Source organism: Drosophila miranda, chromosome 2, assembly GCF_003369915.1.
Source record: "Drosophila miranda strain MSH22 chromosome 2, D.miranda_PacBio2.1, whole genome shotgun sequence".
NCBI classification, from domain to species: domain Eukaryota; kingdom Metazoa; phylum Arthropoda; class Insecta; order Diptera; family Drosophilidae; genus Drosophila; species Drosophila miranda.
The window spans coordinates 24,187,045-24,209,200 of record NC_046675.1 but is presented as its reverse complement, the minus strand read 5'-3'; the positions used below and the strand labels follow the sequence as shown (position 1 = coordinate 24,209,200).

The 22,156-nt window shown below is 44.3% G+C and overlaps 1 protein-coding gene, 1 long non-coding RNA gene and 1 pseudogene across 6 annotated transcripts in view; 2 read left to right on the top strand and 1 right to left on the bottom strand.

Annotated features, from left to right (window-relative positions):
* Nucleotides 1-362: 362 nt before the first annotated feature.
* LOC117186951 lies at nucleotides 363-2,440 on the top strand (annotated as a pseudogene).
* An 844-nt stretch (nucleotides 2,441-3,284) lies between these two features.
* Nucleotides 3,285-4,874, bottom strand: LOC117187443. Of its 2 annotated transcripts, XR_004472126.1 has the most exons (3): nucleotides 4,655-4,870; nucleotides 3,455-4,592; nucleotides 3,285-3,356 (listed from the first exon to the last, which is right to left on the bottom strand). It is a non-coding gene; the product is annotated as an uncharacterized LOC117187443 (long non-coding RNA). The 2 variants fall into 2 exon arrangements; XR_004472125.1 differs by having other exon boundaries at nucleotides 3,294-4,592; nucleotides 4,655-4,874.
* Nucleotides 4,875-4,994: 120 nt separating this feature from the next.
* LOC108154710 (FERM, ARHGEF and pleckstrin domain-containing protein 2) overlaps nucleotides 4,995-22,156 on the top strand; it is a 38,156-nt gene continuing 20,994 nt past the window's right edge. Inside the window, exons 1-3 of one of the 4 annotated variants that reach the window (XM_017285063.2) lie at nucleotides 4,995-5,223; nucleotides 13,887-14,786; nucleotides 21,906-22,138. In XM_017285063.2, coding sequence (XP_017140552.1) covers nucleotides 14,517-14,786; nucleotides 21,906-22,138 — 503 coding nt within the window. In that variant the 5' untranslated portion in view covers nucleotides 4,995-5,223; nucleotides 13,887-14,516. The remainder of the gene's footprint in view (nucleotides 5,224-13,886; nucleotides 14,787-21,905; nucleotides 22,139-22,156) is intronic. The other 3 variants (XM_033390134.1, XM_017285062.2, XM_017285061.2) reach the window with 3 other exon arrangements.

Below are 22,156 nucleotides of genomic sequence, written 5' to 3'. Positions count from 1 at the left end.
TTATCGGCCTAAAATCAGCTGAAAAACCCGGTCATCGATTTCGATTTCAGTATTTCATTGCAAGGTGTCTGATTATTCTTAAACGGTCACACTCCTCAGCTGGCTCAAAAGAAAAATGGCGTTGTCGTGAGCGGGACGAGAAATTTCTACACACGGGTCGCTGCAGCCAATCCTCCAGTCTCAGCAGCAGTGAAAAATGCAATAAAATTGCATCTATTAACGCGTTGCAAACCTTCGAACAGTGGACAAAATTAGCGTGCAAGTGGAATACAGCGATTGACAAAAGAAAATAGTGTGTACCGATGGTTTTTCACCGTTCATTTGCTCGAGGGCGCGTTTTTTTCAGTTTGTCACTTGATAAAATGTTTATGCGTAAAAAGTTCCCTAAGTTCTCGCTCTATTGTGTGTATATATGTTTTTGTGTGAAGGGCGCAGCATCGCAAAAGAAGAAAACCGGAGCAACAGCCAAAAATCCATGAGAAATTTCTAGCCCCGGATCTTAATTTAATTGAAATTATTTGCCGCTCAACAGCTCCAGCCCAGCTCTTGGTTCTTTTTTGCGCAACTCGTTTTTGGGCTGAAAATTCAATAAGCACGTAAATTCCGGGACACACCCCAAACCACCGCACACCCTGCTCTGCTTTCCCCGCGCTTACGCACAACCACTCCACTCCCCCTCGACGAAAGGAATGCTGGATTGGCAAAGAGAGAAAGAGAGAGGAACGACGTTCCCTAGGCCAAGAACGACGATGGTAGCTTCTACAAGGCTGCCCTGCTGTCGGGACCACCAGGAATAGGAAAGACAACGACAGCTACGCTAGTGGTCAAGGAACTGGGCTTCGATGCGGTGGAGTTCAATGCCTCCGACACTCGGAGCAAGCGTCTGCTCAAGGATGAGGTGTCCACGCTGCTGGGAAACAAGTCCCTCTATGGCTACTTCAATGGACAGTCGCAGGCGGTGTCCAAAAAGCATGTGCTAATCATGGACGAGGTGGACGGCATGGCTGGCAACGAGGACCGCGGCGGGATGCAGGAGCTAATTGCCCTTATCAAGGACAGCTCCGTACCCATCATTTGCATGTGCAACGATCGCAATCACCCGAAGATCCGATCTCTCGTCAACTACTGCTTTGATCTGCGCTTCCAGCGGCCGCGTCTCGAGCAGATCAAAGGCAAGATCATGAGCATATGCTTCAAGGAGAAGGTCAAGATCTCGGCGGCCAAAGTGGAGGAGATCATAGCAGCCACAAACAACGATATTCGTCAGTCCATCAATCACATTTCCCTGATGAGTGCGGGAGAAGATATTCCCACCCAATCGCAGGCTAAGGTGGAGCTGAAGACGGCCTCCAAAGATCTGAAGCTGGGACCCTGGGAAGTGGTGCGCAAGGTCTTCAGCGCCGAGGAGCACAAGCGGATGTCTTTCGCCGATAAATGTGATTTATTCTTCCACGACTACAGTCTGGCGCCACTGTTTGTCCAGCAGAACTATCTCCAGGTCACGCCACAGGGCAATAAGTGAGTCTCGGTAAATCCTCCAGTAGGAATCAGTTTATTAACTTTTATCATCTTTTGTTTCAGAAAGGATATTCTGAGCAAAGTGGCAGCCACTGCGGATGCCCTTAGTATTGGCGATATGATAGATAAACGAATCCGTGCCAACTCCGCCTGGAGTCTGCTGCCCACGCAGGCATTTTTCAGCTCTGTTCTCCCGGGAGAGAAAATGGCAAAACGGCTGGCTGGGCAAGAACTCGCGGACCACGAAACGGGCGAGACTAGCCCAGGAGCTGCATGATCACACTAGGTCTTGCACCTCCGGCTCCAGGCTTTCCGTCCGGCTGGACTACGCTCCCTTTCTACTGGACAACATAGCCCGTCCGCTGGCCAAAGATGGCCAGGATGGAGTGTCCGCTGCACTGGACGTAATGAAGGACTACCACCTGCTGCGTGAGGACCTCGACTCGCTAGTGGAGCTGACCGCCTGGCCGGGCAAGAAGTCCCCGCTGGATGCCGTGGATGGCCGCGTGAAGGCAGCCCTGACGCGGTCCTACAACAAGGAAGTGATGGCCTATTCCTATTCCGCCCAGGCGAACATCAAGAAGAAAAAGTCGGAGGCAGGTGCCGCCGATGAGGAGCTGCTGGGCCTGGAAGAGGACCTCGAGGAGGGGGAAACCAATCGCGTAGACTCGGATGAGGACGAGGATAAAGACAACCTAGAGCTAGATGGCCTGATCAAGGCCAAAAAGAAGTCCACGGCTGCCAGCACGTCGAAGGCAGCTAGCGGATCCAAGAAGTCGACCGCTGGTTCGACGGCCGCCAAGCCCAAGTCCAGAGCCAAAAAGTAAACCCAATGTTCCTTTGTTTCAATTTATACATTATTTCATTGATGGTTATTCCCTTTACGAATCTCTCATCCAATAAAAATTCATGTTGAAATAGAGCACCGTTTAACTATAAACTTTATTTATAAAATAAAAGAATGAAATTTTATTAAAATGTACTAATTTATTCATAGTTTTCCCCGGAATATATTTATATAGCGGATCCAATACATCTATTTAAAATTTTAATTCTAATTTGAATAGTAAAATGTGTAACGTACAAATTTCTTGCCCGACTTTTTGCCTGCGTGGATTTTGTAAGATGACTCAGGCACCACCATCTAAGAGAAATATACTCAAAGTCTCAAGATCCTTAATACAATACGTATCCTGCAACACGAATTTAAGTCTTGAGTAAATTTTTCTTGAATTTACGGGCCTAAGCGGTTGTTGCCTACTGAAAAGAATGTTCCATGAGGACCACGCGATGTTGGACTTTCCATTTTTTAAGCCTGGACTGACAGGTTGTCGAGTGCGAGACAATTCGAGACAATTTTTCTTATGTGTGTATTTAAAAATTTTTCAGCATAAATCACATAAATACTACAGTTGTGCAGCGAAGTTTTGTCCGCACCTTCGTAGACTATTTCAACAAGCAGGTGGACGTGAAGTCCCACAATTAGAGCACGAGCATTGAGATGGCCATCCAGTGCCTGCAGGCGTCATTTGATGTCGGGGAAGAGGAAACGGAAGCCGAGCTTATCAATCCCATGAACACCAAGAATATCGAGAGTCCCTATTGCTGGTCGAGTCACTCAAGAACGAAGGATATGTTCTATGTTCAGTTAAACTGTGTAGAAAGAAGAATGTACAAATCATAAATTATCTGCTACTGGCAAGTTCGCCAAAAAATTCAACACAGAAGAAAGCTAACTTAAACTATTCATTAATTAAGATCTGACATTGGAAGCATAAGTATCAAAGGCAAGACGATGGAACTATTTATTGTAAACACATATGGTACCAGAAACATATCTTGATATTTTTGGTAGTGAGGAGACGAGATACAGGAACCAGAAAAGAGAAAAGTAGATTAGTTTATGGTATAGGGGTAAGAAAATTCCTCAGACTACCTTTTCATAAAGCCAAGGACTCCTTCGGGCCTCCACACAACTGAACCTATTACTGACTGGGAATGATTGGACTTGCACTTTTGAGGAGATAGATTTCTTGTCTAGTTCCCAGTTAAGTCTTTTAAAATATGGCCTTTACAAAGGTCTGACTTCTCAATTAATAACATTTCCTTGGAACGCCTATACAAAGTTAATGACTTGGGCATTATCTTTGTACCTAAATTATATTTTAATTCTCATGTATCTGCTATTTCGAATAAACCATTCTCTTGTCGAATAAATCTGGAATCTGCTGGTTCAGTACCATAATTTTTCGTTCTGTCCAGAATTTGTATATCCTCAGGCATATAGATATTGGATAAAATAATATACTTTTTAAAGGTCCTTACACTGTGTAACTCAACTATACTTAATATTACTCTCTATTAGTGTTGCTCCTACGTTGTGAAGGTTTGTCCCGTCATAAATTTAATTTTTATACAATTTATAATTATTTTGTACAGTATTTAAACACTGCGTTTTCCTGATAATAATTACAAAATCACAGCACACAACAAATGCAAAGCGAAGAAAGCAAAAGAGTGCTAACGACGCAGCCGCAAAAGAGACGAAACTAAGTTTTTTCTCTTCTACTGCGCACGGTCGGCAGAACCAATTCTTGAGCGAGTCGATAGAGCCATGTCTGTCTGTCTGTCCCTATGAGCGTCTAGTGCTCAGAGATTATAAGAGCTAGAGCAACCAAATAATATCAATCTATACAAAAAATTGGTGTTCGGTGGGATGCTTGCCGGAGCCATGCTCCAACTCCTCCTCCTGTATCTCTTTGCTCTTGTAATTGGAGTCGGACTAGTCGCAGATCGCGGTGGAGCAGGGCGGCGCATTGATGGGATTGATGGGCCAGCATTTTACTGACATTCGTGGTGGTGCTGTAGGCAAACGTAACGTGATGTTGAGCGTGGCACCGTATCCGCCACAGAGGAAATCTTGGACATGCGCTCAGACATAATACGCGTTGAGGGCGACAACGGACCCGCAGCCTGGTCATCCTTTGGCTGATTTCTTATGGCTGCCGACATCTGTCCAGAAGAGCAGAAACTTCATACACGGCAGTGTTGCGCCCAGTGATTCGCCCAGAAACCTAGAAGAGGCAACGTTTTATGAGCAAAATTACGCGGGTGAATAGTATAGAGAGGGATTTACCTGGTCACGTTAATGCTGTTGTAGTAGGAGTAGGTCCAACAGCTGTCACCTCTGTTCCTCTTGTGGTGGATACGCTCATCGCTGATCAGCGTATGGAGTCTTAGGGCTCTGTCAAGTACATGAAGCTCCCTTCCACAGGATTCGCGACGTTCCAGGATCTTTCAGCTGTCTTTCTATGATTTTGGTATGGTTTTGAAAACAGAAATATAAGGTCACATTTTTCAATATACCGAAAATATGCATCTAAGAAACAGCCATTATCGATTTCAGACTTCGGTTGTCGGGCTAAAATCAGCTGGAAAACCCGGTCATCGATTTCGATTTCAGTATTTCATTGCAAGGTGTGTGATTATTCTTAAACGGTCACACTCCTCAGCTGGCTCAAAAGAAAAATGGCGTTGTCGTGAGCGGTGCGAGAAATTTCTACACACGGGTCGCCGCAGCCAATCCTCCAGTCTCAGCAGCAGTGAAAAATGCAATAAAATTGCATCTATTAACGCGTTGCAAGCCTTCGAACAGTGGAGAAAATTAGCGTGCAAGTGGAATACAGCGATTGACAAAAGAAAATAGTGTGTACCGATGGTTTTTCACCGTTCATTTGCTCGAGGGCGCGTTTTTTTCAGTTTGTCACTTGATAAAATTTTTATGCGTAAAAAGTTCCCTAAGTTCTCGCTCTATTGTGTGTATATATGTTTTTGTGTGAAGGGCGCAGCATCGCAAAAGAAGAAAACCGGAGCAACAGCCAAAAATCCATGAGAAAATTCTAGCCTTGGATCTTAATTTAATTGAAATTAATTGCCGCTCAACAGCTCCAGCCCAGCTCTTGGTTCTTTTTTGCGCAACTCGTTTTTGGGCTGAAAATTCAATAAGCACGTAAATTCCGGAACACACCCCAAACCACCGCACACCCTGCTCTGCTTTCCCCGCGCTTACGCACAACCACTCCACTCCCCCCTCGACGAAAGGAATGCTGGATTGGCAAAGAGAGAAAGAGAGAGGAAAGCGAACCCAAAGGCAAGTGTAGACTTTGGCAACAGCAAAATGAGTGGGTGGCCCTTTGCAAGGTAGATTTGTGTGGGGTGAGGGATTCGCAAATTAACATTATAGTTGCTTTTTTGTGAACGATTTATTATGAAAAAAGGAGTGATTTGTTGTGGAAAAAAATATATTAAATTCCCACTTCAAGGTATTGTCAGTATACGCTGCCGATTAGAGACCGTTTTCTTGGACTTCCTGACCTTCTTGTGAATATACCGTGGCCTGGGCCCCCTCAACACTTTACTCAGTCACGTCTCTGCTTTCTCTCTCCTTCGCACTCCTGTTGTTGCTGTTGCTGCTGCTTTTGTTGTGTTAGGCACAAGGACACGCCATGGCATACGCATACATTCATGCGCAGCAGGGGACGTGGGGCAGGGGCAGGGGCAACAAGAATTACAGTTACAGTTTTCGGCCCCGAAATTTTTTGTAAACACTTGTCGCCTGCGCTGTTGTCGTCGACGCAGACGCTAGCGTCGCAGTTGCCGCGCCTTTTCTTCAATTTTATTATGTTTTTGGCAACACATGTTTACGCGTTTTTTGTTTTAATATTCGGGTGATGGATAACCGTAAACTTTGCAGGGGGAGTGGGGGAATAACCCTTTTCAGTGAGAGATGGTTGTGAATGGGGATTCAAATGAAGAGAATCGAGGGAACATTTCTTAATTAGTTTTTTTTAAACGGTGCGGGTGACAATTTTTTTCCTAAATGTAAGTTTCCGTGCAATTATTTCGAAAATCTTACGTTTTGTTATATTTCAAACACTTGTGTTTTCTTGTCCTTCTGCTGCCGCTTTTTCTCGCATTCTTCCCGGCGCCCCTTTGCCACATTTTCTTGCACAAAATGCTCCAAATTCAGGTCATTGCATTTGTTGGAGCAGCGCCACCCACCCATTATGCATGCTCTCCCTCTCTATTCTTGTATCTCGCTCTCCTTTACTCATGCACTCTCGTTGTCTTTCTCTTTCTTTCGCTGTGGATTCGGCTCTTTTCCTGCGTGTTAAGCTGGTTTTTCCCATGGATTTTCCCTTTCGTTTCAAGCTTTCTTTAATGCTGTTCTGGATCTATATTCTTGTATTAGATTTTTGCCGTAAGATATGATTAAGGATATTATCATTCTTGAGAGTGAGCGGTAGATGGGAATCAGCTTATTTCATTAATCAAAGCTCCTAATGGATAGTATAGAACTCACACCTCTAAACTCTTCCTAAAACGTTCAAATAATACATCTAATAGTACTGTTAATGGAAATTTAGAGCTCTATTACCATTCTTTATTTTCGGTATGATGTCAGCATATTCTTTATCTGGTTTTGCATAATGACGGGACATGTCCGCATATTCCTCGATATGGGTAGTGCAAAAAAAGAGAAAAAAAAGAGAACGAGAACGAAAACGAAAACACAAACTTGTAGATAACGGTTCAAAGATTGATAAGACACACAAAACAGATCCAGAACACAGTTACAGCACCAGAGAGTGAGTTCCTATAACGGTGTTCCGAAACAGACAACAATCAAATAGATAAACGATGGGTAAAAGAGGGCAGGCGGCCTGCCAGTGAGATGGGGGTGGGGTGTAGGGTATAGGGTATTGCTGCTCCCTTATTTACACACGACCGCTTACATGCTTCGGAGCGCACTTCGTTATCAGTTTTTCTACATACACGAGTGTGTGTGTGCTGTAGGGTTGCCAGGGGGTAGGGTAGGGCAGCGGAGGGACGCGACAGAGATAAGCAAGCGACGACAACACTTGACTGAGTCCGAAGCGCTGTGGCTGTTAAAAAGACCCGTTTGTTGGCATAGCTGCTTCGCTTTTTTTTCTACCTCTTTTTTTCCTGTGGATTTTATTTATTGTTTTTCGTTGTTTTGGCAACTCCACCTATCCCCCGCCTCCCTTCTGCTGACATCATCATCCACAGATTTTCATGCTCAATTTGAAGTCTAGAAAGGGGACACTCGATCACGAGTCGGCAAGGAAATGAATGAAATACTGATGGGGGAACGGCAGCCCAGCCCTTACAGAGATTACTATTTGCAGTTAGAGGAATTTTATGGGGTAGATTGACTCAAAAATAAAATCAATTGTATTCTCATGTATTTTGTTTTTTTTTCTATTGAAATTCTACGGCACCGCTAAACCCTCTAACCCCTCTAAATTATATTTAAAACAAATTCTTAATAAGCAGTTTAATTTCAACTTCAAGATTACAAAGCTCGCGCTAGAAGTTGATTAAATGTCGTCCTAATTATGGTTTTAATAACGAATATGATGATTGGAAAATAAATTTTCCTGATAATCAAACGGCTTTCAGCCGCTCTCAGCCTAAAACTGGTTCTTAAAAACGTATAATAATATCTGATCAAGGGTCTTGGCGATCATATATTCTGTATTGGCAACCAACTTGTTGTAAAAAACTAGATTGTAAATCAATGGAGCCCCCAAAGTGGTCCACATGGAAACTTCGTACACGTTCCTAACCCAATAAGAGTGTTTCCGTCGCGTGAGATACTATACCAAATGTATCCAATGGATAGGTCGGACCATGTATGGCAAAAGTCTAGGCAAACACAACACGGATGCAGAGTTCAAACATAGAAATATCACACGTTGCGGTGGTGGAAGGCGAATCAAACTTGGGGCCAAAAGAGAACGAGTTAATCGTGCAGATGAAATGGGTCAACATTGAGTCCGTCTGTACGTGTATCTCAAAGCTACACAGATACAAAAGCCTGCTGACAGTCCCCAGGCCTCAATGGGGCAAAGCAAATTAAGTTGCGAGCCAACTTCTGAGTCTCCCGCTCTATCTATCTCTCTCTCTCTCTCAGGCCATACATTATTTATTTGCGATCTCAATACGCTTTGTTGGCTTTCTGTGCCGGGAGGGGATGAGTGAGGGTGGCCCAATGCTAGGGCCGGGCCGGGCGAGGAGGGGAGGGGCACTTGCATTCATTGAATTTGTTTTGCCTTTGTTTTCTCTTCGGTTTTTGTTTTTTCAGAGGTCTAATTGAAATCTGTTGTCTTTCGGTTGGGTTTCGGCTGTGATTTACACTCGTTAACAGGTTTCTTTTTTTTGGCTTTGGCTTTGGTCAAAAGCATAAAACGATTTCCATTTCCGTTTCGGGGCAGCATACTCATAAATTCAAAATGTATCTTGTGTCGGCTCCGACGGCGGTCTCTTGACTTGTGCTGCATACAAATTGAGGACAATTTCAAGTGCTGCTTAGCCATGGTTGCACACACACACACACACACCGACATAGTGGAGGGATCTCTTGTCCGAGGGTTACAGTGGATATGCGATAGGTGTGCCAAAAAATGAGACGGGAGCTCGTCATTTCAGATTGCCAGTGACTATTATAGTTTCAGCTATTGTACGATCGATGCTCTAATCGCATCAGACGTAATGGGGCATTATCTGTAGAGCCATATGTTTGGCACAGCCCCATCTCATGGGCAGAGCATACCAGTGGATGTGGAATGTATGGGTGCCTTCGGTTATCACAGCAGATGTTCGCTAAGAAGTGCATTTAGAGACGGAAGTCCCCTTGGATAAGGATATGTCCTAGAGATCAGAGAGTGGAAATGCTATTTGACTCTTTTTCCGTACATTTAATTGTTCTTCTAACAAAGTTTCCCGCAAAATCCTTCCGGAATCTCTGCAAATCGATTGTTGTTCTCCTGCTGTTGGCTTTGGCTCTACTGTACTTGGGCTTTATCCTTAACCCGTTTCTTTGTACTCGTTGAAAATGTCAGTCAAGTGTTCTGCGACAAGGCTGTCACCTCATCTCAAGAACTTTTTTGCACTGCCTCCCGCATCCTGCCTCCTGCCTCCCGCCTGCTTATTCTTTTTACTTGCAAATTCTGCCATTCTGTATCTTGACTTTGTCCAACAAATTGCTATAATTTGTTGTAAATTCCATGAAAGTGCTTGTCCGCCAGGGAAAAAGGGCGGTCGAGGGGAGGGGTCTACTGCCTGACTGTCTAATCAATAACCAGAGCCACTTGTTTGTTCAGTCAAAGTGTTGTCCGGCTGTCAACGACATTTATTTTCCCCTTTCATGCAGGGCTCTTATATGTATCTGTATCTGTGGTGTATCTGTGGAGCTACCTAACGACAATACTAATTGATTTCGTTCGGCATTTTCAATTGCGTTTTGTTGTGTCTATTTATGAGTGGTTTCCCCCCACGTCTCCCCCACGGGTTCGTGGTTTGTTTTGCATATTAGCAAATCTTTTTGTTTATACTCGTTGAGGTGAAAATATCTTTAAAGCAGTCGGTTGCTTGGAGTACACTTCTGGCTGTCTGGACCCTCTGGAAAGACACTTGCAGCTTCTATGGGTTCCATTAAAACTAAAATTAAAGTACTTCTTGTGGCGAACAAAGGTTTCCATAGGACGATGCCTGCCAGAGCCAGATAGCAATTAAGAGATGCAGATTCTGTGGAATATTATCCGCTGACAAGTACAAAAAAACAACAAAAAAAGACCAGACGATGAAGGGACACACATGTGCAGCCCTCTCTCTCAGTGTGTGTGCCATAAAGTAAGGCCCTGTACTGTATATATAATCCAATGATAAACAAAGAGTCTTCGAGTCGTATAAAAAAAGAGCAACTGGCGGATGGGATGATGGTGCTGTTCCTGGTTTCTGGTCGAGGCTCCATTGCGGGGGAAACTTTAAATAAATATTTTAATGAACTGCACTAAAGGCAGTGCAGTGCTGTGCCGCTGACGGCTAAAAAGAGTTGACTTTGAAATGCACTCGCCGGCAGCAAGCAGTAGCACATCTGAGGAACGTCCATCCGTCAGACGGCGGAGTGCATCCTTTTATATTCAGGCTCGGGCACACACATAAAATACACTCTCTGTTCGGTGCATTTTATTTATAAACCGCTGTGAAACGTGAAAAAAACACAGCCAGACAGACAGATGGAGTTGCAGCCACCATGTGGGCTGTAAAGAGAATATCTACTATATCTTTCGCTCTGGCTTTTGGCCCTATACAAACATCCATCCACAACAATTGTTGTTCTTTCGGCAGGGGCTTTGGCCTGCTGTACATATTTCTTGGAATGGAAACGGCCCCAAGTGATTCATCTTCTCGTTTGGCAGCGGAATTATGAAAGATGCTCGAGATACATTTTAATTGAGATGCATTTGCCATCACAGATACAAAGATGCCTCAGAGCAGAGAGATTGAGATTGTTTCAATTTAAACGATGACAAAAACGAACCAAAGGCAGGTCATTGGAGAGGAGAGGAGTGGAGGGGGAAAACTCTTCTAAAAGCAATTTAAAAGATTATTATTATTGACATTTCGAATTGATATTGTCAATTATTTGGGATCCAATATCCAATATGATGGATTTGTATATATAGAGGCAGTAGAGATGATTTATGATGAATTGTAAGAGAGTTTTAATCAATGAAATATTAGGGGGGGAATTGGGAAATTCCTAAAGAAAATCTCTAAATATATAGAAAATACAAAACAATTCTGTAGAAATTAGAAAAGTTTGTAGAATGTTTTTCCTATGAAAAACTTCATTGTTAATGGAATATTTTGCGTGGAAAATACTTTGAACGAATTCTCAGATGTGTAGGCAAATAAAATTCCATGAAATGCATTCAAAAGCAGGGAAAATTCAATGAAAACCACGCCCTTTTCCCGACCTTAGCCAACGGAGAGACACCCAAAGTGCCAGAATGGCAAAATGGCAGGCGGAAACTTAATTAAAGAGCCATGAATTTATGTCACTCCATAGTATATAAAAGTCATAAAACTTTGATGGGGACACACACACAACATTTTTTGGGTCACACGGATACAAAAGGAGAGAGAGAGAGAGAGAGAGAGGGGGGGGGGGGGGGATACTCTTGTGGAAACTGGTTAAAAACTTCTTCATGCCTCCAGTTTTGGAGCCCAGCCACAGGGGACAGCCAGAAGCACAGAGCACATCATTCGCCAATCTGAAGTTTATGGAATGCCGAAGAGTATGCCAGGCCGGCCAATAAGGCCAACAGATACGAGTAGACATAGATATAGCCTTGCCGTGGCCCAAGTTGGTGGCTCATCAAGCGGTACTGTAACCCCATTCTAGCACTGCTTTAGCTCCCAGAGAGACCGGGCCGGAGACCAGTGGCTGCCAGAGACCGCTTCTAGCGACTTGTCCATAAATTGGCGAGCATCATTAATATTGCGGCAACGTCTTGATGCCGCTGCCGTTTAAGGTGTTCTCTCTGTGTGTGTCTTTTATGATTAAGGATCAACGGAGAAGAGAAGTGGTCCACCAAAGATTGAAAGCAAATCGATGGCAAGCGATTGAAAGGCTACCAAAAATGATACAAAGAACAGAAGGAGTTTCGAATGTATTCCAATGCTAGAACTCTCCTTATTTCTACTTAAAAGTCTTCTCATTTTCTATCTGTTCCAAGGATGTTTCGCGGTCTCTTCCACATTAATCATCTCAGAATTCGGCAAAAGACAAAAGGGGGAGAGCACTGCCCGCATTTTATCTGTAGAAATGTGCTTGAAGAGGCCACATGATAATCATTTGTGTGTTATTTATGACAAAACGTGACTTATGTGAACAGAAAAGCCACAACTTCACAGAGAGAGAGAAGGAGAGTTTTTCAGTCTCCCTATCCCTATCGGTCTCTGGAGTATATGCATTTTGTTATCAGAACCTTCTCAGTGAATGAAGATCATCTCTGTGGGTCATTGAACGATGTCAACGCTTGTCTCCGTGGTTATCATCGGCCTGAGGAGAACCTGCCCACCGCCCCCCCGACTCTGGTGGCGGACAAGATACGAGTATTCTCATATCGCATCGTAAATTCACACATTTCACGCCCCATTCAACCGTATGGAAGTGACTGGCGACTGGGGGGCATCCTGTGTGTATCTCTCTCCGTCTTTTGCAAATTGACAGCCCGCCGTTTGGCCACGTTCGCATTTAAATTTACGAGCCACAAAACCATAAATAAATGGACACAGAGCGGACAGGAGGACGGGGGCTTGGAAGACGACTTCTTGTTCATAATTTTCCCATATTTTATTATTATATTTCGCTTCTACGAAAATGCTTCTCGTCTCGCGTCCCACATAGTAATTGGGCGCCAAGCTCCAAGCTCCATCTCCCATCCCCAGTCCTCAATCTATCTGCATCTCTAAGACTGCTTTTGTATGTAGGCTGGAAGTTTCTTTTCTCGGATGCGATCCAACGCGTGGGCCGGCAGCCGCCACGTGGGTAGGCGGTGCCGCATCAAACCTGATTCGGCGGCAAACCAGAAGTTACACTCGTACTTCCACTTCCACTTCCATTCCATTCCATTCCATTTGATTTCGTGCCGCTTCTGGGCCCTCTCGTCGTGATAAGCCTATTTATTTTTTCACAGGTGTTTTCCCTAATTTTCTTCTTTCCATATTTCTCCAATTTACCATTTTTATGGGCTTTTAATGTTTTAAATAATTCCCCTGACAGGCATTTATTTGGGTCATTGTTTTGGCTGTTTTTTATGTGCTTTTAATTTCTCAATAGTCGAATGGGTTTCGGCTCAGAGGAACAGCCCAGCCCCCAGCCCCCAGCCCCAGCGAGAGATGCTCGCCCACTGTCGACTGTCATCTAATTGTGCGAGGCCTGAGGAATGGTTTTCCATCCAAGACTCTGTCTTGTAAAGTCTGTCTCTGAGTGTGTCCACGCCCACTTTTGGCAAGGCGTTTGATACATTTCCAAGACGATTATTTCGATTTCTTTTGAAACTTCACGATCCTGAGATATAGGGCTTTGGAAATATGTAAAAAAAAAAACATGGCCATGATTCTGATTTATTTGAAATTTAATGAGATTTGTCCATGGAAGATCGTGCGATATGGGTGGAAAATGGGAAAGGAAATGTGGAGAAGTAAAAATATAAGAACTATTTAAAACATGGGTTCCAAGGGCTCTCGCTGATGCAATTGTTGCCACATTCAGTAGCCCAGGGGATGCTTCCTTGCAGAAACGCATATTGACCGAGGGGTGCTGCCACATGACGCGTATAAAAGTTTCTCTTTTTATATGTGGAAGCCTCATAATTGCTTGTCCCATATTTTATGCACATAAACCAGCAGAACAGAACCCACTCGAAGAGCTTATGAATTTTCCACTGCACTTAAAATTATGACTAACATATTTTCTCTCTCAATCTTTATAGGAAAACGATGGCCAGTCCGAGTAAGAACTGAGATGAGGAAATCCACGAGTGGCCCAAGCAAATGCTGAACGCCGTAAAGCCGATTTCAAAACGAAACGAATATATCTTTGGCTCTCTGCGCGAATAATGCCAGAGGGAAGTCAAGAGGCATCGTCGGAACGCACCAGAACGTATCCGAATCCGAGTCCGAATCCACACCCGAAGACATGGCAAATGTGAAACACATGTGAGAACGTGTGTGTGTGTGTGTGTGTGTGGTGTGTGGCGTTATAGCTTCCAATTTGTTCTGTTATTGTTCTTTTCTGGATACGAAATGAAATCGAATTAAAGCAGACAGCCACAGATACAGATACAGATACAGATACAGTTACAAAAACAGAGGCAGATAAAAAAAACAGAAGCGAAGAGACAGCTGAAATTCAATTAACGAAACGAAATACAAACAAACGAAGAAACCCCCAGTAGCATTCCATGTTTAAAGCATTTAAAAGAAACTCCTAAAGAAGACAAGAGACAACAGACAGAGCCAAAGAAGGCGGCAGACAACAGACAGACCCTCGATCTATGCCACAGATCGGAGTGAACCGAGTCTTATTCCAGCCGTAATCCCCCAAAATTCTCGTCTACAAAATGTCCCTCGCCGACATGGGCACAGCCTCGCGATCCACCGGAGGCGGTGGCGGTGGCGGCGGCGGCGGTGGCGGTGGCGGTGGCCGTCACTATGATCTGGCCTCTGGCGGTGGCCAGGCAGGAGGTCTACCCGGCGGTCGGATGACCCATTCGCTGAGCACACCCTCCGGTGTGGACGGCACCCCCTCAACGCCCAGGCATCGCGGAGGCAAGAAGCTTACCGTCCGCATACAAATGCTGGATGATTCGGTTACCATGTTTCAAGTGCAGGTGAGTCCAAGAAGAGTCCAAAGGAAGTAAGCTGGAAAGTAACTTCCAAAAATGAATGCTGCCCAAAAAGTGCACAAGTGTTCGTTTAGCCACTTTATTCATAAAGTTAATGTAATATGAAAATGAAAATTCCATCCAATAAGGCTGCCAGAATGTCTATCTGTGCATACAGTTTCCCTTCGCGTCGGAGCTATCTTCCATTTCACACAGGAAGCACCTGCCGAAGCGGAAGTCATCCGTTAAATGGAAATTGCACAAGTGCCCCTCCCTCCACATACGAGGAGTATACATTCTCCCTTTTGGAACAAACAGCTTCACGTGCAAACGGGAAAATATGTGAAAAGCTACTTTTAATTAAATGTAAACTCGAAAAAATGATACAGAGTGGCTTCACAGTCGGAGGAACTCCGGAGCGGAGTCGGAGAGAGATAAAGAAAGATATAGCGAGTGGAATGGAGGAGTCTGGGGGCAGCTTGTGCGACAAGGGGCCCTGCGTTTGGTTCGGGCCCAGAAGAAGGCGTGGCTGGCAGTTTGTTTGGCATTCGGCCAGAGAATGAAGCACATTTTTTCGGTGTTTCCTCTGGCAAACAAGAGGCACAGAAATCAACAGAAGCGGCAGCAGCAGCAGTTGCAGTAGCAAGTGGAAAGTGGAAAGTGGATGGTGCTGCACGGGGCAGATGCTGCACATCCGTTCTCTTGCCCCAGCCCCAGGACCACCAAAATAAAACATGGCATAGATTTCTCCTGATTCTTGGCTATTTTTCAGTGGACGAAAGAGGATTTGTAGGGCGGCCAGGGAGTGGCAGTGGAGCATTTTGGGGTCTACGAACTGTGGTGGCTGTGGCCTGGAGACCCGCGGCCTGCAAATGTCTGATTGTCGACCGCAAATCGCATTAACGATGGGCAGGATTTCTGGTTTTGGGAGCAGTCCAAAACCACAACACACAAATTAGAGCTGTGCATCGATGTGCCGCGTCATGGACACAACATGTATGTTGGTCGCGAGTCGGGTCGTCATATGGGAGCAAGGACGCGACAACAGCTGAACATCTTTCTGCACTACTTGCTCTTCGCTGTACTCCTCCTCCTCGCTTGGTCGTAGCCCTGCTTGCTCCTTTGTTTCTGGCTCTCGCCATTCGCTCCTCTCCCACTGCTTGCTGTCCGTTCGCTCCTCTCCCACTGCTTGCTGTCCCTCAGTTTCTGTGTTGGCTAATGGATTTTGTCGTAGTTTGTTGTTTGTTCTTATTGTTGGCGCTGCTGTTGCGCCACTTCCTGGCTCCATTAGCCCGGGCTTAGGAATTTTTCTGCCTACCATTGAAGTGGATACGCCCAAAAGCCTCACCTCTGCCACAGCCCCAGCCCGAGCCCCAGCCTGTGCCTCTGCCTCTCCTCTCTCATCTCTCCTCTCTAGTGCAGACACATTTCAAAGGCTTCAACAAGCAAGGAGTGGAAATGTTTCAGGGCAACAACTACAACAGAATGGTGGCCATTGTTTTGGGGGGTTGCAGCACACAGATGGGCGGCTGGGGGTTGGGATAGGGGGTTGTGGTTTGTCTCTGGACTAACCTTTTTGTGAACCAGTTGCACTTGAGGCGCTGCCCGCTGCTCGGTAAATGTTGTGCTGCAAAGTGCTGCTCCACACAAAACTATTTTTTTATGTACGAGTATGTGCCATGCCATTCGCCATTCGCCGTCTGCATTCCACTCTTGTGGTATTTCTCTGCTTTAGTGCAGGCCCCCAGGCAGCTCTGGTGGAGGCGGAGGCAGCACTTTTTCGTGTCGCGCCTCTGTTTCAGGACTGACATTGCCAGTGGAGGTGCAGGAAGGACTCTGGCGGAGGACTGGGCTTGGGAGGATACAAAAAGGATGAAAGTTAGTTGTGGAATTAAGCTTAGGAAGTTGCTGGCTTGTATTTGAGTTTACTGTTTGGATAATGGAAAAATACTTTGTTATAAAACAATTATAGGGCAGGGCAGAGTAGAAAAGAGCCACTTAAAAAAGGGGAATATGATTTCCTACGGGTATTAAAAGCAGTGCAATGGAAAATATTGATAAATAAGAGTCATACGGGCTTTCTAATGATCTTCGTTTGCTATTCCTTGGCCAAATATCTTTATTAGTGTGTACTTAATAGTAGAATCTGTTTAAATTGAACTTATTCGAAGCATTTTAGAGCAAAACAAAGCAGTTCAAAGCAGTGCATAACAGTTTAAAGCAGCGAAAATCAGTATTCATAAGAAGATTATCTATTCTGAGAAGTTTAGGGGGAAATAAAGCAGTGCAAATTCGTGTCAAGCAGTTTTAATCACGGAAATGCAGTTTAAAGTGCAAATCAGTATCTATTAAAGTGTACATCAGGTTTAAAAAGGGAAAAACTGTTCAAAGCAGTGCACACTAGTATGTATTTTCAAAAACATTACCTATTATAAGCAGTTTAGAGAGAACAAGGCATCGCAAAGCAGCACTAAGCAGTACCATGATATGTTTGCAAGGAAAATGATCTGTAGCCATGTTCTTTCAAAAAAAACATCATTCTCAGTGGAGATTTGATTAGTTATTAAAGATTTAAGCTAAAGTATTACCTATATAAAGCAGTAAATGTCAATGCAAGCGATAAATTGCTGGGAAATTCCTATATTTGAGACCAATCCCCTGGGAAAAGGCACACCAAACCAAATAAAACGCTTGTAAATGTTACGGAAAATCAAAGCAGTTCCATTATCAACCGCTCAAAGCTCTTCAAACCTCTCACATGGCATTGTGCTTATATCATCGGTCCATGTCCATACTCGACGCGAAAAGCTCTCCTTGAGCTCCGACTGGTATTAAAAATTCAATCACGTTACAATTTCTGCTGTGACGTGCACTTCTTTCGCTGTGCACTGCGTATACGTAATATATATTGACATGGTTACATTTTTAAAAATAGAAACCCCATCCCCCAAGGCACCCTGCAACCCTTTCTCCCTTCGGTGCTTCGCCACTGTGTGGTGTAGCCATAATATCAGTTGCAGAACCGTTTTCTCCATCGCATGTTGGCCCTTAAATAGAAATGAATACGAGTATGTGGCCTGGTCTTGGTCAACAACTGCATTATTAATCAAGGCTCCTAATGGATTGTGTGGCTTGTAAACGATAATGTGGCTGTGGCTGTGCCTCTGAGGATGTGGCAGACCTTGTCGGTCATGTGGTCCATGAAAAATCGCACTCAAACTTTACAAATGTAAATTTCCCAAAGAAGAATGTGGCCAAAAATGTTTGCAATTGAAATGTTTTCGTGAATGCCAGAGGTCGAAGCGAATAACTTCTAGGATTTTAATGTTTTACGGCTGCCAAAAGTTTAAGGTTTTGCACTCTACCTTAAGAGCCTCACCTCTCAATGCCTTATCCTGACGCCATTTCATATATTTAGCAAACAAAAGCACTCTGCCTGCCTGGCTGTCTGGTGTGTGCAAACATTCTTAAAAGCTTATCTTCCAGCGGGGAGAACGTTGTGCTGATAGTGCAGGAACGAACACGGGAAAGCATTCTCCGAGAACTTTATTAAATTATGACGCAAATAATTGAGGCATTTATTGTACAATGTCGGGGTTCTTTGTCGTGAGTTGAAGGGGATTCAATTGCAGAAACTTGATTCATTACGGATCTCAAAGAACAGACGATTTCCATTGGCTACGCAGCTAATTATGCAAGCCAGAAGGCAAATACTTTCAGTTTGATTTCTTGGCTTATTTTTTGGATAATTCACAATCATCCCATTGGTTTTTCTCTGCTTACAAATGCTACAAGTGTATTCCTGGTCCCAGAATTCCTTTCGGAGTATACGATCCTTTATGGAGGGATACGAATAATCTCTAGATCTAAGACATTGCCAATTCCTTCTATTTATGGACACATCCTCAGAGTCAGTGTCGTAGTAATAAACCTTTTTCCATTCAACAAGCATTACGTACTTGCCAAAAAGTTATTCCGAACCAAAACATATTTTCGTCTAAACTCCAGAGCTCTTTGAAAAGACATTCTCAACTTTTCTGGTTACCGAAGAAAGTTTGCCATTCGAGGACCGGAGAGCCCGCAGCTCAGGGACTTGGCAGCAATGGGGGGGGCTTAGGGTTAGGGTTAGGGCTAGAGGCCCCACTCAATAGGCAAGGACAATGTCGGCTATGACACGGGAAATGGAAGCGCCCGCATGTGCAGCTCCCTCGTAGAGGACGACACCTGCCTCTTGCAGTTCCTGCTGGCTGCCACTGCCACTGGCCCTGGCTATTCCACTGCTGCTGCTGTTGCTTCCTCCTCTCGACACAGCGACAAATTGAACAGCCGACAATTGTGGGCCAACTTTTGGCATATGGGGGGAATGGGGAAATGGCGAGGCTTTTGCGAGAGGGCTGTTTGCATTGAAAAGCTTCCTGTCGTTTTGCCATTTCCGCTTGTCCCAGCCTGCAGAAGTCGCCAAAGTTAATTGGTTTGTTTTGTAGCCGGCCAAGAGGCGGGGCGAGCCGTAGACAGGAATTGCCCTTAAAAGATAAATGGCTATGGCCCTATAAAAGGGCTATGGGCGTGGCTGTGTCCCCAATTGGTGTGTCCCCCAACAAAGGTCTTTCGTACACTGCATCTCCTGGGAAAATGTCCTGCATTCTACCCTGATGTATCTGCATCCATGCTCTTGTGGCTCTTGTCATCATTTTTCTCTTGTTTGTCGAATTAATTAAAAATGTCCCTCAATTGTCGAAAATTTGGCAAATAACATTTTAGTTTTTCGAGCCTGTAAATTGCATTTGTGGTAAGTGGCAAGTGGCAAGTGGCAAGTGCCATAAATTGCATTAACAGTGTTATAACAAAGTTTTTCGCTGTGAGTTCTATGGGGGCCATTGGGGAGTTCGGCTCGGGTTTGCTTCGTCGACAGCTGAATGGGAAAACTAAAATGAAAATTTAATTGTGGCCTCCATGACATGGATTTGCTGTCGGTTTCTGTCGGTTTTTGGGGTTTTCATTTTGCTGTTGGTTTTCGGTTCGGTTTTTGGGGTTTTGTTTCACAAAAAGGAGGAGCTTTAATGAGCGCTCATTTCAATATGATATCTGCTTAAATATTATTTTGCTATTTGCTGGAATTGAAGATAAATATGAGGCTGAAAAAGTTGATCATTTATTGGGAATAAACCGATTTAATTTCTCCGAGATTTATTCTTTCAAAGTAAGAGAGATGTTCCAGCAAATATTGTTCAATTGAAGGTGTTTATATGGAATAAAGTATAAGTTCCAGTTCCGACGAATGAGGGATTTCGGGTTGTAGCACCGGGAACTCCGGGGCATGCAAAATAATACAAAAATTTAAACTGAATTCCACTCATAACGAATGCATCAGTAATTTCCTTTGTTCTCCCTGCGAGCTTTTATTTTATTTGTATTTATTTTTACTGATTATTTCATATCACATGGAAAACGGAAACTGCGAAAAACTGCCGCATATGGCCATTCGTTTTATCTTTTTAGGGCTTTTACGAGTATCTTTATTTAATAGGATGTCCTGTCCTGACCACGCAATGTCCTGTCCTGACCACGCCCAATTCTGTTTGGGTTCTGTTCGTTCGATTTATGCGCCTGAAAGCCGCAAAAGCATTTTGGTCTTTTGCCAACAAATTTGTTGTCCTTAATATCTGGTTTTACATTTCTATACGACGAGTATATATGCATGAGAGCCATAAAATATTCAAATGGAGAAAACAGAGAGGGTTTAATAACATTTTGGCACTCCTTGCGGAACATTTCACACTCTGATAGATTGTGTGTCCTGTGTCCTGTGGCCTGGGTGGAATGGGGTTCCTTGGCTTCGTTTGGAATAAAACTGACAAAGCACTTTCCTTGATTGGCCAGCGCTAGACGGAATCCCTGTATTTGCCAAGCGGGGAGACAGCTGTGGAGGAGCAATCTCCTTGTTTCCCGATCCAAAAATTAATATATTCCACGACTCACACGGCACACACATGGCCTGACGTAAGAGGATTAGCAAATTGAAATTGGATTCCTAATAGGTGTTAGGACCAAGGATTTAATGGCCCATTAGCTGTTTTACTCATTTGCCTGCTAATCCCTGAAAGTAATTAGAGGAAAGGTTTAAGGGGTGGGCTTAGGGAGCGGCTCTACATGATGAACATCTCTGTTTGATGTGTCATAAATTCGAAGTAGGTTTTTCTTATGGCTTTTGCAACTGGCAACTGCTCTCCTGGCAGCAATTTAAATGCTGGAACCACATAAATCATTCGCCAGAATTCGAAATATGAATACGGCACATAGTTCATAAAATATGCAAAACCCTCGCTGGCGAAACGCGACGACCCAAATTATTTGTATATGACTTAATTGCGGCCTGAGACAAGCTGGCCCAGTTTTTTCCACTTGCTCCCAGAAGTGGCAAAGTGTGGCCCAAGCCCAGGCGTCAAACTCAATTGAAATTTATTCAAATGCAATCAGACGCTGCAGCGCCCGCCCCCACAAAAAGAATTTGTCGTGCGGCGGGCCGGCCGTTGTGGTCGTCTGAGATGATCTGAAAACTGCATGCTAGATTAGATTTTAACGAGCTCAATGAGTGTGCAAGACCAAGACACTAGCGGGGAGGCAGGAGTCTCCTACCTCATGGAGCCCCCGTGGCTTGTCGAAATTGGGCATGCATGCATGGAAGGCAGACCTGACATTGAAAAGTGGTGTGGCAAGGCTTTTGGGGTTTGCATTGAAGTGGTTCTTTGGGACAGGTCTTGGATAAGAAAATACTGCATGGAAGCGTCTCCTAGGTGGTATTTTGAATAGGTAATCCCTATAAATGTGAAAGTTCTGAAGACCAGGGCTCGTCCCTGCTGCCATCGCTTCCACATGATGTGGTACAGGCGAATGCTGCAAAAGAATATTATCTAGCACTGCAAAAACAACATAAATTTCGTGTGCACGACGCAACCAATTAAAGCCAATGTCTTGGTGTTTCTTGAAGAATGCTAAAGACGATATTTAGATCTCCCTGAAATGGTATTTTGAGCTGATTCTTCCGCAAAAAAGATGAAAGTTCCTTCAGACAATGCTTTGGGTTGTTTCCATCGATTAAATCCCATTTCTTCTGTTATTTTCCAGGCCAAGGCCTTGGGTCGTGTGCTCTTTGAGCAAGTTTGCCGTCAGTTAAACCTACTCGAGGCGGACTATTTCGGATTGGAGTACCAGGAAATGTCCACACATACCAAATACTGGCTGGACCTGGAGAAGCCAATGAATCGCCAGGTGGGCCTCTCGCTCGTCGATCCCGTGCTGCGCTTCTGCATCAAGTTCTACACACCAGATCCAGCGCAACTAGAAGAGGAGTATACCAGGTATATCTGGAACATCTG